This window comes from Mus caroli, unplaced genomic scaffold (assembly GCF_978045245.1).
Source record: "Mus caroli unplaced genomic scaffold, Mus_caroli_1 scaffold_13, whole genome shotgun sequence".
Lineage (NCBI taxonomy): Eukaryota > Metazoa > Chordata > Mammalia > Rodentia > Muridae > Mus > Mus caroli.
The window spans coordinates 25,944,990-25,964,246 of NW_028227268.1; the positions used below are offsets into that span (position 1 = coordinate 25,944,990).

The 19,257-nt window shown below is 45.7% G+C and overlaps 1 protein-coding gene across 1 annotated transcript; it reads right to left on the minus strand.

Moving 5' to 3' along the window:
- Positions 1-12,947: 12,947 nt before the first annotated feature.
- Hoxb1 (homeobox B1) lies at positions 12,948-14,260 on the minus strand. Its single transcript, XM_021178094.2, has 2 exons — positions 13,696-14,260; positions 12,948-13,276 (listed from the first exon to the last, which is right to left on the minus strand). The coding sequence occupies exons 1-2, from the start codon at positions 14,258-14,260 to the stop codon at positions 12,948-12,950; spliced, it is 894 nt and encodes a 297-aa protein (XP_021033753.1).
- Between the last annotated feature and the right edge of the window lie 4,997 nt (positions 14,261-19,257).

Genomic DNA, 19,257 nt, shown 5'->3' on the forward strand with positions numbered 1-19,257 from the left:
ACCCCCAGATAACAAGGAAGATTCTTCTCCGCCCTCAGCATAGTTCCTCGGCACCTGCCCACCTCTTCTTTCTCACGGTTTACACAGACTGCTCAGCAAATGTTTTGTTCCCTGTAAAAACCTACAGCTGGCCTGGCAGCTCCCATCCTGAGCTTGGAGATTTGTATGGATTAGGGACGGTATCAGTCACTGATGTAGCCCTAGAGGTCAAGTGGATGGACATGATTTGCAGGAGAACTCCTCCCATTTCTCATCACCAGCCTGCCTCTTAGCCCTTCCCTGCCTAGGCTATCCTGCCTCTGCCAAGAGAAATACAATGCCCAGATCAAAGGATACACACACACACACACACACACACATATATACATGCATATACACATACACACACACATATATATACACATATATACATGCATATACACATACACACATATACAAACACATATACACATGCATATACACATACACATATATATACATACACATACACACACACATATATATATACAAACACATGCACGCATATATACATACATATACACACATAAATATATGCATATATACATACATACACATAACACACATATACATATATATATTCACATATCTTCCCACTTTAAAGATTTATTTTATGTATAGGAGTACACTGTCTTCGTGTACACCAGAAGAGGGCATCAGATATCATTACAGATGGTTGTGAGCCACCATGCAGTTGCTGGGATTTGAACTCAGGGCCTCTGGAAGAGCAGTCAGAGCTCTTAACCACTGAGCCATCTCCCCAGCCCCCCCCCCCACTCTACTTTCAAATGTGTTTATCACACTTCACATTTTATGTCCAATTCTAAACACTTCACTGAGTGGAAAATATTAACTAAGGAAGAGAGGGCAAGAAGGAGAAGTACCTGGAAGTTAGGTCTCAGGATGAATAAATGAAGGTAGAAGAAAAGTGTTTTACTATTAAGACAGAAAGCTCTGGAAGCTGGCCTGGGGGCACATACCTTTAGTTCCAGCACTCAGGAGACTGAGGCAGGTGGATCTTTGTGAGTTCCAGGCCAGCCTGTTCTATGTAGTAAGTTACACAGGACAGTACAGATTACATAAAGAGACCCTGACTCAGAGAGAGAGAGAGAGAGAGAGAGAGAGAGAGAGAGAGAGGGAGAGGAAGAAAGGAAGGAAGGAAGGAAAAGAAAAGAAAAGAAAAGAAAGGACAAAAGAAAAAGAATGAATGAATGAATGAAGAGAAAGAAAAAGAAAAACTTTAGGGTAGGGATAGACAAGTGATCCAATGATTAAGAGCACTGGCTACTCATCAAAAGGACACAGGTTCGACTTTCTGCACCCACATAGCAGCTCCTAACTGGCTTCAGTCCTAGGGTATCCAGTGCTCTCCTCTGACCCCTGTGGGCATTAAGCATGCATATGGTGCACAGATACACATATAGGCAAAAATACTCATATATGTATAAAATGATAAATTAAATTTTTTTAAATGTAAAGAAAGCTCTAGGGACCTACAGGGAAAATGTCTTTAAATATTAGAGGAATGGCTTGTGGGGAAAGAGGTACAAATTACTTCATCAACTCCAGAAGGCCTTAAATATCTATACAGAACTATTCATATTCTCTCTCTCTCTCTCTCTCTCTCTCTCTCTCTCTCTCTCTCTCTCTCTCTCTCTCTCTCTTTCGTGTGTGTGTGTGTGTGTGCGCGCGCGCGTGTGTGCCTGTGTGCGAGCGCGTGCACGTGTGCCTCTTTCCCTTCTCTCCAGATGATCATCATCAAGATACTTTTTGCCAAAGGCAAAAGCCAGGTGTTATGACATCCCTCTCATAATACTAGCAGTCAAGAGGTGGATACAGGTTAAGGTCTTCTCAACTAGACAGCAAGTTTGAAACAAGTTCAAAAACACAGAAACATAAGATCTTGTTGGGGCATGAAAGGAGATATCCCAAAGGCAGTGACGATCTGGGGTCAGTATCTTTTCTTCTAGGGCAGAAATTTTTCTCCATGCCTGCCAAAGTGCATTAAAACATAACAAAACATGCTAAGAGAAAAACTCATAGCTCTGAGTGCCTCCAAAAAGAAACTGGAGAGAGCATACACTAGCAGCTTAACAGCACACCTGAAAGCTCTAGAACAAAAAGAAGCAAATACACCCAAGCTAGGCCAGCAGGAAATAATCAAACTCAGGGCTGAAATCAACAAAGCAGAAACAAAAAGAACTATACAAAGAATCAACAAAACCAGTAGCTGGTTCTTTGAGAAAATCTTTTCTTTCTCTCTTTTTTCCTCTCTTTCTCCCTTCCTTCTTTCTTTCTTTTGTTCTGTCTGACTGTCTGTCTGTCTGTCTTTTTTTTTTAATCAAATATAGTCTAGCAGGAGTCAAACTGAAAAAGGAAACTTCAGTTGAAAAAATATCTCCATCAGATTGTCTAGTAAGCAAAAGATACTGAGTATTTTCTTGGCTGATGATTTACTATTGCAAGTGCCATCCCTGAACAGCTGGAATAAGAAATCAGTCTGACCCTCTACTGGTGTGTCTAAAGACAGCTACAGTGTACTTACATATAAATAATAAATAAATCTTTTTTAAAAAGAAGAAGAAGGAGGAGGAGGAGGAGGGAGAGGAAGAGGAGGAGGAAGAAGAGGAGGAAGAGGAGGAGGAGAAGGAGGAGGAGAAGGAGAAGAAGGAGGAGAAGGAGAAGAAGGAGAAGAAGAAGAAGAAGAAGAAGAAGAAGAAGAAGAAGAAGAAGAAGAAGAAGAAGAAGAAGAAGAAGAAGAAGAAGAAGAAGAAGAAGAAGAAGAAGAAGAAGAAGAAGAAGAAGAACTCAGTCTGCACAAGATAGTAAGTAATTCTATTCCTTCATGACCTTTTCTTCAGGGCCTGACTCCAAGTTCATGTTTGATTTCCTGTCCTGACTAAATAATATACTGTAAGATATAAGATGAAATAAACTCTTTTCTCTCCAAAAGAAAAAAAAAAAAAAAAAAAAAACAACAACAACAACCACCACCAAACCTTTTCTGTCATTGGAAGCAGATTTTGAAGGAATTCACCACTCTTCTGTTTACATTTTCTTAAAAAACAGACTCCTCTATGAAGCTTGGAAATGGGAGGGGTATGTGGAACAAATGCCTATAAAATTGTATTTATGTGCCTCTAGAAATGTGTGTGTGTGTGCGTGTGTGTGTGTGTGTGTGTGCGTGTGTGTGTTTAGGGAAATATCCTTTCTTAACAGGCATACTTATTATAGAAAAACCTGACATTCAGACCCTTGGGGACCTGTGAGCTTTTCTGACCCCTGGCTCCACTCCCAACATGCTAAGAGATCGGATCTCAGAGAGGATTCCATACTTCATCAAACCACTCAACAGTCTGGGATGAAATGGGAAAAGGAAAGAGACTATAAAGGAACTGAGTCTAGATTCTTGATGAGTGTCAGAAGATCACCTGAGTCCAAAATCCTGCCTCAGCTGACAGAAAAGTTCCTTAGGACTTCCCTGTGACCTGTGATGAGAATCTGAGTTATTTCTCAGTGACGAGGTAAACATTTACTCTTGTCACCAAAAATAATACTGAGAATTGAGTCTAAAGACCCTGGGGAGGGAATTAAAGAGAGAGAACCAAGTACTCTCTTGTTTCTAGGAGAGGATTTTCGTACACCCAGTGCAAAGGACACACTCAGCCAGAGGCTTGTCCTGAGGACCCTGCTTTGGTCCAGAGATGTGCATTTAAGAGGGCTCGAGGAAGAGAAGAATTAATAAGAGGTACAGAAAGATTTGCTCTGATTTTTTTTTCCTGGTCTCCCGTCACCAAAATAAATAATTTAAAAAAAACAAACAAACAAACAAAAAAAAACCTAAAAAGTATTTCTTGATTAAAATGGAGCTTTTATAAAGGAGAAATTTCATAAAGAACTCAAAGATTGAGTTTAGAAGATTTATTTAATGCATAGTCAACTCCCACGGACCTCAGCTTTGGAGGTAGGGTCTCACTGTGCAGCTCTGGCTGTCCTAGATCTTACTATATAGACCAGGCTGGCCTGGAACTTGTGATCTGCCTTCTTCCACCCCCTGAGTCGCTGGGATTCCAGGTAGGTGCTACTCCTTGTGTTTGTGGTGCTGGGGATTAAATCCAAAGCCTTATGCATACCAGATAAGCTCTCTGCTAACTGGGTTGTACGCCCCCCCCCAATTCCACACTAGAAACTCTTAAAGCTTTTTTACAGGTTTATTTTAATTGTATGTGTCTAGGTGTTTTTTCCTCTATATGTTTCTACCACAGGACTGCCTGCAGAGTCCGATGACCATGTTGGATTCCTTGGAACTGGAGTTAGAGGTTTGTGAGCTGCCACTTGGGTGCTGAAAACTGAGTTCAAGTCCTCTGCAAGGACAGTAGTAGTACTACTCAAGCAGGAGGAGTCCTTTAAGTATTACCGAACAGTGGGCCCAAAACGCTCCAGTCAAAATCAAGGGAGTGGCAGCTGGCTAGAGCTTTCCTGTGCTGGCAGAAATGTGCAGACAAATGTTCCTTTCTCTTCATTTTTGCTTCCCCCCAAGTATTGAGTCACACAGAAATTTTCTTTTTAAAATTTTATCTATTATTTCTATGTGCACCGGTCTTTTGTCTGCATGTGTGTCCCTGTGGAGGTGTCAGATCCCCGGCAACTTTTTTTTTTTTTTTTTTTTTTTTTTTTTGGTTTTTGGGTTTTTTTGTTGTTGTTGTTGTTTTTCAAGACAGGGTTTCTCTGTGTAGCCCTGGCTGTCCTGGAACTCACTTTGTAGACCAGGCTGGCCTCGAACTCAGAAATCTGCCTGCATCTGCCTCCTGAGTGCTGGGATTTAAGGTGTGTGCCACCACGCCTGGCACCCTGCAACAGTTTTGAGCTGCCATGTGGGTCCTGGGAATCGAACCCTTGTCCTCTAGAAGAGCACCCAGCGCTCTAAACCGCTCTCCAAACCCCAAGGGAAAGTATCTTAATTCTACTTTTTTTTTCACTTCCCCTTTGAGAATATTACAAAAATAGATTAGAATAAAGGATTTTTTTTTTTTAAGGAAAGGCTCACTACTATGCCTAGAACTATTGTTTCCATTTATACTTGTCTGAAGTTTCATTTTAGATCACACAGAATACTCTCCAAAGGGTGGGAGAGAACAGACAACAGGCATGATACTGGTCTTCTAACCTGCTTTCTTTGATGTTGTGGAAGGCATATCTGCAAAGCCGTATACAAGGTCGGTTTGTTATCAGATAGGTAACCACTGGCTGGTGAGGAAGGTTGACCTGCCAGTGCCAAAGTGTCAAGGTGTGGATTTCAATGGGTTTTCAATTAGTTTTGAAGTGTTCCCTCAGTAGGTGGGATCCTACAGACACAAATCCCTTTCAAAGTCACTTCGGCTTTTCTCCACTTCCAAAGGATCCAAATCCCTGAATTTAAATGTTCTGAATAGAGACCCTGTGTTAGATCCTGGCTTTTACTGCCCCACCCACCCCACCCCCATCACCCCCATGGCCTTCTAGTTTCCTCTGACTCTTTCTAGTCACCCTTGGAAACCTGGGGAGGATCTCTGCTGCCTGCCACACCACACGCCAGTGTGGAGATCAAAATATTGGTTATGACAAAGACTGATATAAATAAGAGCCCCCAAGAAATGGCGGAGGGGAGAAGGAGCCAGCAAAGGCTATGAACGAGATCCTTGCCCTCTGTCAGTCCATGTTTCCAAGAACATAGACCCAAATCACATTGCCTTTTCAGGTTCCTCATCTCAAAAACCAAGCTGGCAGAAGCATCAGGCTGGTTTCAAAATGGGAAGCCGGAGAACTCTTGACAAAATTATTCAACCCGTCCCTGAGTTCTCAAACCTTGCTCCATTCTCCTTAGGGAACCTTCGACCTGGAGCAGGGATAAGTAGCCTTTGTTCTTGGTGGTTTTCCTTCCCCACCCCCCCACCCCCGACTTCAGCTTCTAAAGCCCAGTTCTGTGGCATCTTTGTGTGTAAATCCACGGCAGGAGGAAGCGAAAAGAAGCCAGCAGATCCCAGAAGTTCCCAACCATGGAAACCGGCCTCTCTCACCAGACCTGGAGCCGGCTCTCTTTTTCCTTGAAATCCATTATGCATTGAGTTTAATGCTTCTAGGAAACGTCCCCTGCCTGTTACCCAACAAATGATTCTCTTTAATGGCACTGGAACGGAAAAGGAAACCCTGCATATTTTTTTAGAGAAGAATGAAAGCGTTAAGTCTTGGGGATGTTGGGATATGGAAAAGAAGTGGAGGGCGTGTCTGGGTCAGGTGCATCTATCTTGGGTCTCCCTGCTGGGCAGCCTTTCTATCTGTTTTTTTGTTTTTTGTTTGTTTGTTTGTTTTGTTTTGTTTTTGTTTTTTTTATCATTGAAAACTTCCTGTGGATCCTCAGAACCTTTCCATTTCCAAAGTCGGATCTCTTCTTGAGTTGACGCTTGCTAAACCCAAGGAAATCCTAAACAAACAATAAGATAGGAATAGAAGAGCTCTCAAGTGCAGGTCCATGTCTGACCCTACTCTCATCAGCTTTCCCATTGCAACGTTGACGCTGGCAGTGCTATTAGACCAGCCAAACATCTGAAGCAAACATTATTTCGAGAACCATTAGGGATGTCTATCTGCTAGAGGGAAAGATTTTGCTTTTGTATTTGTTTATTCCACAGCCATTTGCTGAGTGTATGTCACAGGTATTGTTCTGAGGACCAGAATTGGAACAATGAGTAAAACAGACAAAAATATCCACTGCTCTGGCACATGCCCCGCAATCCCAGCACCCAGGTGGCTGAGGCAGAAGGTTGTGAGCCGGTAGCTAGCCTGAATGGCAGAGCAAGACCTCAGAGAAACCAAGGGCTGGAAGTGCATGCAGCTCAGTCGGTAGAGTTTGCCTGGCATGTATGTGAGTGTCAGAGCCTGTGTACAATCCCTCATACCAAATCCACATGGAAATGTTTGCCTTTTTAGGATTCTAGAATATAAATTCTAGAATATTAAGAGATAAGAAACAAGCTTTCATGTGTGCTTCAAGACACAGGTCATTTCTTCCCGTGTATTAATGGTTTTTGTGTATTTGGAAGAGTCTGGGCTGTCACAGTTTACTAAGTTTCTCTACTAGATGGCATGGTTTATAATAGTAATAACAAAAGACACAGCCCTTTGCAGTCCCAGATGGGCTCCTCAACCCAGCCAAGGAGCTCCATCTTAGCCCAGGTCCATGTGCCCTTTCCTCCCAAAGAGTGCATCCTTTGCTCCAAGAAACCCAAGCTGCTGGTCCAGCGAGAGAGACCAGGGCATGACCCCAAGACCACAGCCCTTCCTGCCCCCTACCTGCCCCTCCTGCCCTCTGACTTCAGCAATCCCCTGGACAGACAGTTCTCCGGAGCTGGGGAGTTGGGGGCTGCAAGCCATTTCAGAGCTGAACTCTCTATGAACCAGGAAGGAAAGGGGGTGGGGGCAACCTAAAAAAAACCAGCAAGGGCTAGCTGGAGAGGCCAGTCTTCTGAGCAGCTCTCCTGGTTGAGTAAATACTGAGCTGCCTCATCTCCAAGGTGGGGGTTGAAATGGAGCTGTCAAGCCAGAGTAAACTGAAGGGAGCTGTCTGGCCTCTCAGGAGCAGAGGGCACTTGAAAGCATGCGCTGGGCTGCCTCCCTTCTCAACTCCCCTCCAGGCAGAAAAGGCTGCAGGGCAGGACATTGAACAATCCAGACCCAGGCAAGCCATCATGAGTGCTTAAAGGAGGAAATACAGAAAATTATTTTAATTAGCTCTACCTAAGCTAATAGAATTGATTCAACAGGATGCCTTCCTATCCAAATTATCCCTCTCTTTACACCCCCACCCACAAGGTCCCCGTCTTTCTTACATCCATCTCTTCTAGCCTGGGAGAAAAAAAATAATTGGTTAAGGGGCAAAGGAGTAAATTCCACTTAAATTAAATACTAGAAAAGTAGGCCCAGAGAAATTTGGTGACTTTTCCAAGGTTACAGATGAGGTCCTCTGTAATGTAAACACAGGTCTCCTCTGAAATTCCTTCTTTTTAGATCTGATCCATTTCTTTTTCAACCAAGACAAGGACAGCAAATGAAGACCTGAGGGTCAGCCTTTAAGCCAAAGTCTGTAGCTGTTTGACCCTTTCCGGGTTTCTAGGAATTAAAGATTCTCCCTCTCCTGTTGTGTTCCAGACATATCAGTTAGATAACCATTTCCTTGGAGCCAGAATTAAGTCACCAGGGGGAAAGTTAATCCAACTGCCGGGAGCCCCAGACGCATGAACTACAGGGGAATGTGCTCCCAGGGCTATACGATGAAGCTGCTGTCCTCTCAAGAGCATCTCTGCTTCCGATGTTACATCTACTATAGAGCAGTATTCTGTGGGACTCCTCTGTATCCTTTCATTCATAATTATTTTATACCCTAGCAACAAGTCTTGTAGCTTGAGTGCCAAATGTGTAAGGGATGAAAGCTAAAGGATGTCTGCTTCTATTATGCCACGACTATAAATAACTCGGTAGGAGACTAATAGAAAAAGTATTTCTGAGGCCACATAAAATAAGAAATCTTTCTGCACACTTAACTATGTGCCAGACAGCATCCTCTCTCTCTCTCTCTCTCTCTCTCTCTCTCTCTCTCTCTCTCTCTCTCTCTCACACACACACACACACACACACACATACACACACACATACATTATATCTGAAGGTCTAGGGAAACCAACTGGCATGAGCTCACTCAGCCAGGAGAATGGGGACCACACTGAAAACTAGGTTGTAGTTCAGGATGTTTGCCCCTCTCCACCACTCTAATCAAGAATTTAAAGCATCCGTCTTCAAAACAAAACACAGGATTGTTAAAGACTTTCTGTCCATCTTCTCCTAATGCAGGTGTGGGGGGGGGGTGAGCTGATGTACCTCCTTGATAGGTAGTCAGGATGAAACAAGGAAAAGGAAGAAAAGAAGGAGGAGAAATCTCAGCCAGATGACCTCAGGTGCTCTCAACCACTAATAAGGGAACCTCTTCTACCTGTGGTTAGCCCTGCACACCTGCCAGGGATCAAATAAGACTCAATGTGGGTGGTGACATGTTCAGGATACTCCCTGCAGTACCAGGTCCATGGAAAGGGAAGCAAGCATACCCCTTTATATAATATTAGCGGTTCTAACACATTTATGAAACATTTTACATGTGTTAATTTAATCGCGTCATCAGTCCTATGAGGCTAGAGCTGACCTTATCCCCAGTTTGTAGACAATGAGACTGGATACAAGAAATAGGTCCATTGCCCAAAACCACATGCTAGCAAGAAACAGGGTTTAGACATCCCAATCAGTAACCTGGATATTTTCCCAACGCTGCAGGGTCGTCCTCTCTAGACCATTCTGACCTTCATCATCTTTAAACTTCTCTATCAGCTCCCTCTGCTCTGTCGTGACTGTGGCCACACACCCAAGGAGCATGCACAGCAGAGAAGTCCTGGGGTTCCAAGTTAAAAAAGAGGTGGAGGGTTTTCAAAAATCTTTCTCTTTTACCCAAGAGATCAAAGGACCTCACATGGAGAGAGCAAATGTTGAGGGAAAGGGCAAAATAAAAAGAGGAAAAGTTCACACTTGGGCTGAGAACAGATGGCGCTGAGTAGGGTGGGATCCCCCCCTTCACTGCCCACAAGCCTGGTAGCCAGAGATCAGAGGGTTAGGCTCCTCAGAAGCAGTAACAAACTTTCAGGCAGCCCTAAGAATTCTCCCTCCCATGAGTACCCAAGATGATACAGAGAGGGGTTCATTTGGAAAACTGGGTATTTTCTTTTTTTCATTCTGGTAAGCGAAGTTGTGGGAGTAGATGGATGGCTTTCCATGTGTACACACAGGGTGGCGAGTGGGGGAGGTGCCTGAGAGGTGTGGAGGAGTCTATGACTGAAGCATTTGGGTATCTATTTTAGAGAGTTGGACAATACAGACTGCTGATTTGAGTCAAATGGAACAAGATGCGGTTTTTTAGCTTGCCTGTTTACCAGACTCTCTCTTGACATTTGTGAGAGAGGACTAAAGCATGATGTTTTTGTTTTCTCCAAATAAACACCTTGCTCTAAACTCAATCCAGGGCCTTGGGTTGGAAGTGGGATTCAAGTAGGAGAATGCAATGGAGTCTGGATCTTTGTATCTAAGGAGATGGAAGGCTCTTGACCCACTGGGGATTATTTTGAGTCTGTCTCTTGTTAATGAAGAATTGATCTTACACACACACACACACACACACACACCTCTTCCCTGGAGGAATCTGATGGTTCCTTCTGCTATGACCAAGAATCAAAGGTTCCAGCTTCCGCTTTTACCCAGGTCCTTCTATCACACTTCTCCCAGGGCCTGTCATCCCAAGTCTGAGACCCAGCTCCACCATCCTCTGCGGCCTTGCCCTAACCACTGTCCCGCCCTCTTTCTGCTCACTTTTCCATAGGGGCTAACAGTTGGAGGTTCCATAAGTCCCCAAGCCAGAGGCTCTGACTAGTTGGTATTAAATGGCTTCAACCAGGGGAAATTTGTTTCAGAGATGCTTGCTCTGTCCTCTCCTGTCAAGGTGACCCCTTTGGGGAAGCCAAGCTTGATGGCAATTTCAATTAAATGAAGAAAAGCAGTGAATAGATTTTCCCCCCTTTTAAGACAGGGCAAGAAAGCAACCTCTGGGAAAGCTGGCCTTCCTCTTGAATGCATCTTTCTCTTTCTCTCCAGCTGAGCTGTGCAATTATTGCTAATGTTGCCTCTTGCCTAATGGCACCAATTTCACAAGGAAACAAACGCTTAGCAATGCTTACAAGAGTCCCAGTCCTTTTCGATGCCTGGCTTCCTTTCACAGGTCACGAAGTAAATGAAGGGGGGGGGGAGTAGGGTCAGATAAGACCTGTCTTCCTCATCGCTGCACCCCAGGGGTATGGTCCTGGCCCTGGCGCTTAGGGGAATCTCTGAGTCACCAGAATCAATAGACCAGGCCTGGAGCCTGAAGCCTCCTTGTCATTTTGATGGTACTCTGGGGTCTGGAGAGCGAGCAGTTTGCCACCTCTGAAGAGCTTCCAGAGGCTGGGCCCCCTGCCTCTGTGGACTAAAGGTTTGCTAGTGGTACTGGTGGGGAGACAATAGTTGCCCCCTGGGTGCTCCACAGGCTTGTTTGGAAAGCCCAGAGGAGCTTAGAGGTAAAAAGGTCAGCCCAGGATCCTGGTGTACCTCAGTTAACTCTGTCCACCCCCAGGACCCACTGTCCACCAAATCACCGGCACCTCCCCCATCCACCTCCAGGCACCTCCTTACCCACATCTCCCACACATCTCTTCAAAGGCCACTTCCTCTCAATGCTCCCAGCACCTTCAGCCCCAGCCAAATCACCTGCTGATATCCCTGGATGGAAGGGCTGGAGTTGAGGCTTAATTTGTGTGCTAGTGAGGAATTTACCAACAACCCATCTTCTGACTCTCTGATTAAGAATGGGGGCACCTTCCTGACACCCCACAGCCCTAAACCTGATATCTTTACAGTTTCCAGGGCAATGAGGGAGATAGAGGAAAAGGAAACAGAGGCCCCTCTGCCAACCTCCCCCCCCCCCCCGTAATCCCCTTCACAGACATCAAACAGATATCTGTTTTCCTCTCTTCCCATCCCTTTCTCAGAACTTTCTGATTCCCCCATCTCCTATCATGTGTTTCTGGGTTCTCTGGAAAGACCAGGGGACTACTGGGAATTTGGGGATCCTCTTCTGCCTTAGCTGGGACCCGAACAACACTCATTATCTCAGCCTTTCCAACCCAGTCAATGGCCTGGTAGAGTTCATAGCTCCTCCTCCACCCCAAGATGGGAGCAGCAAAAGCAGAAAGAGAGGGGGGAAAACAGACTTTATTGCAATGAGGTAGTTGCAGATACAAAGAGAACCTGGCTTGCTTGGAGCTTGGTTTTCTAGAAACTCAAGTGGCCTCTCTGCTGTCTCCAGGGTTCAGAGAAATGTCTGAAGCGACTGGAAACTCTGTCGCCATTCCTGGGCCTCCCCAGACTGCCCCAGGGGTAGGGTGGTTTTATGGAAAGGAGAATGGGCTGGGGGGAGGGGGTGGCGGGGGGGGGGAGCTTTTCCGGAGGTAATAAATAGGGAGCTGGGAGGGGGTACTCGCCCCTTTTTGGTTGAGGCTTTCTTGAGGCAGTCCTTGCAATGATGCTCTGGAAATCTCCGTAGTGCCAAGTTCCAAAACACTTTGGTGATTTTGTGATGCCAGTGGGGAGGGGAGGGTCTCGTAAGCCAGCCTCTGAGGGCTGCATTAGTGCAAAAGATGTGCCAGGAAAGGGGTTGTGGGATTACTTGGGACTAAGGTTGGTTTTTTTGTTTGTTTGTTTTTGTGGGTTTTTTTTTTTGTTTTTTTTGTTTTTTTAATGTCACAAGGCAGTCGGTGCTATTGTAAGGTCTGCTATTGTAAGGTCTGCAGTGAGTTGACTGGATTAAGATTAAGGGTTGGTGGAGATTGGGCTCACACTCAAACGCATCCTCCACCAAAAAAATCCCGAGGACTCTCAGCCTAGACATCCCAGGCCTAGAAAGAAGAGTTGGGCTAAGAATGCGAAGGAAGAACTCTCTAAGCTCAAAGGCACTGAACTGAGTTGGAAGGGAAAGGAGAAGCCCGAAAGGATGGGCTAACTCTAGATCAGAGCCAAAAGGCCTTCCTTTGACCTCTGATGAGTTGAGTGTTCCCCAGGTCCCAAGACCTGTAGGATCCCCAGCCATCAATCATCCCTCCCTAGATCTGAGAGAGAAAAAAATACATTTCCCAACTCCTGCCCAGTTTCCTGGGCAGCTCTAAACTGGTGCCTCGGCCTTGAGGAGGGTCACCAAGGCTGTGAAGTTTGGGAAAGTCTACGAGAGGGCTGGTCCAGCGTTGGAAGCCCAGTTACTTAGGAAGTTCAATTCAAGAAGTGATGGAACTGGGCGAGGCTTCTGGGGAGGTGCACGCAGACTGGTCAGAGGCATCTCCAGCCGCTTCCTTCGGGCAACCTGGGGGGCCTGCAGGCACCCTGCCCCCCTCTCGCTCACGTTTCTTCTGCTTCATACGCCGGTTCTGGAACCAGATCTTCACCTGCGTTTCATTGAGCTCCAGGGTGGCGGCGATCTCCACCCTCCGGGCACGGCTCAGGTATTTGTTGAAATGAAATTCCTTCTCCAGCTCCGTCAGCTGGCGCGTGGTGAAGTTTGTGCGGAGACCGCCGGGAGCGCCCAGTCCCAGCTCGGACACCTTCGCTAGGGGCGGGGCAGGGAGAAAAGCCACGTCAGTTCTCTCACCTCTTTCTCCCTCCCCTCCACTCCTCCTAGTTCAGGCTGGGCCTTCATTCATCATCTACCCAATGCAGATCCTATGTGGCATCACACACACCCTCCATTAGTAATTATGAAATCTAGAACCAGCCTTCCGCCCATACTCACCTTCAGACAAGAAACGTGAAATACTGGTTCCAAACTGGGCGCACAAACAAGACTGCGGAGACCTCCTTCGGGAGGAGATAGCCCCGAACTTATCCCGTGGGAAAATATCTGCTGACTTGAACCCGGAAAGTACTTACCTGCCAGTAAAAGCAGCTGAAGGAATGAATGAAGCCCTGGCTCAGGCCCCTCTGTGTATGCCCGAGCCAAGGAGAGGAAGTGGCTCCTCTGAGCCCTACCTGTCTTAGGTGGGTTTCTCTTGACCTTCATCCAGTCGAAGGTCCGGGGAGTGAGAGTGTTGGGTTCTGACGAGCAAGGCGATTCCTTGTCCTCAGAGAGGAGGTCGTAGGCTGATGCAAAGTTTGCGGTCTGCTCAGTTCCGTAAGGGGGCTGCGGCGGAGGATATGGCCCTGAGCCGACTCCACCCGCTCCATAGCTGTCGGGCAACCCCCCTAGCTGGGCTCCGTAGCTCGACGGATGAAAATAGCTTCCATCTCCTTCCGACTGACCCACAGAATAATACTGAGAAGGCCCATAGCTGGGGTTGCAGGCGGCTGGGGCGTACCCTGAGGGAGCGGGGCTGGGAAAGGACACCCCCAGGGATGACGGCGGCTGCTGGACAGGATACCCCGAGTTTTGTTGGAGCGCTGAGCTGGGCAGCCCTCCACCATAGCGGCTCTCCCCTGCGTAGCTGTCAACGGCCGGAGCTGAGCAGGGGGGAAAAGAGGTTGGGGCGCTGTAGGCGCTGGGTCCCCGGTTACAAAGTGGGTACTCTAAAAAGGAACTCATCCTATTATAGTCCATGTAGAGGCCGAAGGAGGGTCGGGCCGTTTGGGGGAGACACCCTCTTGCCCTACAACCTTTCGGCAGTATGTCACAGAGCTGAAGCTTGAGCCCATGGCCCGGGCCAGCTTGGCCCGGCCAGCGATCCCCTAGGAAAGGGCTAGGGAGTGGGGGTGGGGGGGCACATGTGATCTCTCCCAAGCCAATGGGCTAAGCGGGCCAGAGTTTGGCAGTCCCTGCGCCCATCCATCACCCCCCAATCATTAGCATGACAAAGACACTTCAATCACTCTGAGCCCATCCATCTGAGAGCGACATGGAAGCGTCAAAAACATCTTTCTTCAAAGACTTTTTGGAAAGAAGGGACCAGAGGGAGAGGGGGGGAGAGAAGTTGGAAGAATATTCAAGACTTTTACTCCCCTCCCAACCCCCAAGCCCTTCAATAGGTTCTTGGATTATTAGATTTGGCCAAATTCAACCCAGCTGCCCCTCACTCTCTTCTCCCCTCAAAGAAGCCTACCCCCACCCCAAGGCTGTAGGGCTAGAGACTGGAGAGCCAGATTCCTTACTTGTCCCAGAACCCCCATTCCATGTTTCTTTCTCCCAGTTTGTCTTGGGATGGTGTTCTAGGACAGCCTGGTTAGGTCTGTTATCTTGGGACAGAAGGATGACTAGGAAGGGAGAGGGAGACTGTAAAAACACCTCAGGGTGTGAGCCAGGGTCTAAAATCCAGAAGAATTCATGACAAATCAAGAGGAGGGAAAACGATGGCATTTCAAGGGAACAGGAGAGGGGAAATGGAAAGGTGGAGGGAAGATGAGGGACGCCTCTCTCCATCTCTCTGCATAAATGCTCTCTCCTCATTCACGTGGCCATTTCTCTCCCTCAGCCTCTCTTTATATTCCCTCTGTCTCAATTCATCTCTGTGTTCGTCCATCTCTCTCCATATTTATATTCGCTCCCTACCTATCCATCAACTCATCTCTCTAGATGTATTTATCCTTTCTCTAGCCATCCGTAGCTGTAGCTGGCACACTCACTCAGACTTAAATAACTCCCTATATCTCTCCAGAGAGCAGCAATGACGAGAGCCAGGTGATATTTACAGATGGGTGAGAAGGAAGTGAATTTTTATTCTCTTTTCAAAAGTGTTCAAAACTAGTAAAGACCCTCTGCACTTCTCTGGTCTCCTCCTCCCTGATACCCCTCCATTATCTTTAGTTTCCCTAAAAGTTTTTTTTTTTAATTCCAAGCCTCAAATACATAAATCCAAGACTAGTTAAGTCTCAAAGACTATCCAAAATTTCCATGCATGTTCTAGAATAGATAAAGGGAGTTTAGTTTGCTCAGAGAATGGGAGAATTGGTGTAGAGCTTCTAAACTAAGGCTTAGAAATGGACCTTTCTTTCTTTCTTTCTTTCTTTCTTTCTTTCTTTCTTTCTTTCTTTCTTCCTTCCTTCCTTTCTTCCTTCCTTTCTTCCTTTCTTCCTTTCTTCCTTTCTTCCTTTCTTTCTCTTGGGTTAAGATCAAGGGAGGGAAAACAGGAAGAGCCTTGCTCACTCTCTGAAATGCAGCAGGCAGTTTGGAATTAGAAGAGATGCTCTTGGGTAGAGCTCATTGATGTCTCCTCCTCCAGACTCTGAAGACAAGAATCCAACACCCACTCTCATTTGTAACTTGTCAGGGTGTCTGCCTGGCCACAGGCCTGGGGCCTGAGCTAGGGCAAGTCCAGGAGGGCAAGAGTTCAGGGAGGGATCTCGGTAAACAGTGGCACTCTGCGGAGGAAGCCAAAGCAGGTGGGACGGGTCTGGGGTAACCCTTGAAACTTCTCAGGTTTCCTTACCCTAAAAAAAAAAAAAAAAAAAAAAAAAAAGCCAGGCTTGCATGCATTCCACTCCCTTCAAGAGCCCAAAGTTGTCTCTATCTCCTTGTCTCTTCACCTTGCTGGCTCCCCTCCCCCTTCTCCCCACCCACATCCTTGTCTGGCTCTCTAGTTGCTCCTCCTCTTTCCATGCTGCATCATCAGAGGCTCTGCCTTCCTTTTCTCCAGCAGCAGCTGTGAGCCTTGCTTAGCCCTCCGGTAGAAAGATCTCAAAGCACCACTCTGCTACACCATCCTCTTCCTTCTTCACACCTCTGTTTTAGATCCAGGCACCTAGAAAATTCTTCCTCAAGAGATGCAAAAGGAGGGTAGGGAGAAAGTAGAGAATGTTCAATTGCCAAAGGGATGGATGCGTGCAGACAAAGGGAAAGAGACTGGAGACTGGAAAGGGTGGCCTGCAGAGGACTGAAGTTTGAAAACTGATTGTGAGATGGGAGGAGACAGGTTGCACTTTCTCCCAAACATTTCCTCTAGTTTTAAAATGTTCTCCACCGAGGATGGACCCTTGAGTCTAGGGACTAGTCATTGTCTCCTCAACCTGAGCTAGGCCTACGTGTGACACTGTCCTGTTTCATCCCTACCTTTCTCTCATCCCAGAGAGAACGTCCTCAGCCAGTCCCTTAACCTAATGTAGGAGCCAATTTGGGATGTAAAGGAAGAAGTCAACTCCAAAGGTGTTTAATAAACTGCCATGTGTCTGTCTGTGTAGGCGTTGTAGAGACACATTTTCCTCCTAATAGCTGAACTCAGTGTCACCTACAGTCAGTTATTAATGACAGGAGGAAAAAAGAAAAGGCTGGGCCAAAGGTTCTTCATGTCACAGTCAATGTCTGTGTTTGTTCGATGCCTAGGCTGAGGCTCAGGCTAGACCTCAGTTCTCTAGATGTGTTTGACACGCTGTCTAGTTCAGCCTTGGTGTTCTTCTTTCTGGTTAACAAGTACATTCAGACTTTTCAAATTAACCAAGCATGGTGGTGCAGGCCTTTACTCCCAGCACTTGGAGACAGAGGCACTTGATCTCTGTGAGTTCAAAGCCAGCCTGCCCTACACAGTAAGTTCTTAGCCATCCAAGGCCATATACACAAAGAGCTTGTCTCAAACAAAGAAACAGAAAACAAAGCCTCAACTTTCCAAAATTCCTGCTGGTTTTTGAAGTTCCCACAGAAAAGACTGGAAACCTAGCAGCTCAATCTCCCTAGTTCCCAAGTCTCCTTCATAGCTTCACTGGCTGGAGTAAGTACTGTGGGATATAAAATTAAATTTCCTTCCTTCCTTCCTTCCTTCCTTCCTTCCTTCCTTCCTTCCTGTGGAATACAGAATTTTCTTTCTTTCTTCCTTTCTTTCTTTCTTTCTTTCTTTCTTTCTTTTTCTCTCTCTCTCTCTTTCTGTCTGTCTGTCTGTCTCTGTCTGTTTCTCTGTCTCTGTCTCTCTCTCCTTTCTTCCTTCCTTCCTTCCTTCTTTCCTTCCTGTGAAATACAGAATTTTTTTTCTTTCTCTCTCCTTCTTTCCTTCCTTCCCTCCTTCCTTCCTTCCTTCCTTCCTTCCTTCCTTCCTTCCTTCCTTCCTTCCTTCCATCTGTTTTTGTTTGTTTGTTTGGGTTGAAGGGTGTTCCTAGGGTTTTGTTTTGGGTTTTGTTTTTTAGGGTTTTTGATTGGCTGGGTGTTTTTCAAGACAAGGATTCTCTGTGTAGCCCTAGCTATCCTAGAACTCACTCTATAGACCAGGCTGGCCTCGAATTAAAATATCCTCCACATTTACCTCCTGAAGGCTGGGACTAAATTTTTCTAACTGGTCTACTGAAATTCCTCTGATGATCTGAGTGGATCTAAAATCCAAAATGAAACAAAGTTGCTTTCCTACTGTATCTGATGTGCTTAGACATATAGAATATAGGTAGGTGTAGATCTAAGATTATCCTTTTTTGCTGTTGTTGTTTTTCAGACAGGCTCTTCTGTAGCCCAGGATGACCTTGCACTTCCTATGTAGCTGAGGATGGTCTTGAACTCCTGATCTTCCAGTCTCTACCTCCCCAGGGCTGGCCTTACAGGTGAATCCTCATAACAGCTGGCCTAGAATTCTTTAAGGGCTCTGGTCCTAGTGCTAAGAATATAGACAGGGGAGCCAGTATAACCTGAAGAATATGTTTAAAGTATTGATCTCAGACTCTGGTCCTTTTTGCTGAAGAAGTTTCTTACACTGGGAAGCAAAATCAATATAACAATCCTATCACGAGACCTCAAGCAGATCTGTGTGCTTACCCCAGCCCAAACCCTGGGAGGCAAAACTCAACATCCAAGGCTGGTGCTTCAGAATAAGAAGAATATGTGGGGTTGTCATTTTTTCCCACTGGAGAAAATGGCATCTTGCTGCTGCTGCTGCTGCTGCTGCTGATGATGATGATGATGATGATGATGATGATGCAAGTGAAGGGATGCAGTATGGACCCACTATCACTTCTCAGCATGTAAGCTAATTCGAATTGTCATGAGTCTGGTTGAGACTTCAAGTGGGTATTACAGTGCTATACTGAGATGAGTCCTAGACTTTGCAACTGGAATACTTAGGTTCAAGTCCTTGCTTGGACATTTTTTAATATTAGGACTCTGGCCAAGCTCCTTGACTTCTCTAAGTCTCAGCCTCAAAGAAGAAGAATGGGTTTAATATGGCTTTCTCCACTGCAGTGTTAGTAGGATTAAAGCAAACAAGAAAATATCAACCATAGAGAATTCCGTAGATGTATGATAATAACATTACATGCACACTCTGAAATAGTGTGATTCAGTCTTCTGCTTTTTAATATGACTAGCATATTAAAATATGGAAATAGGAGATAGGAGAACAGTGTACGTCCTTTTATGTAACATATCACCATATATTACATAATATGCATTGTATCATATGCAAATTTCATTGAAAATGGAGAGGGTTGGTCCTATTTAGGCAGACGGTTTTCTTCTAAGCTAAAGCAATTTTCGATTTGTATTATTTTAAGTTTTGTTTTAAAAATTAAAACCTAACATTTATCAAGGAACTCGAATGAAAAATATTGCAGCAGAAAGGTTTGAGTTTCTGTATTAGAAAAGTATTTTTTTAATTTACATGAGGGTTCTGCCTCTATGTTTGTCTGTGTGAGGAT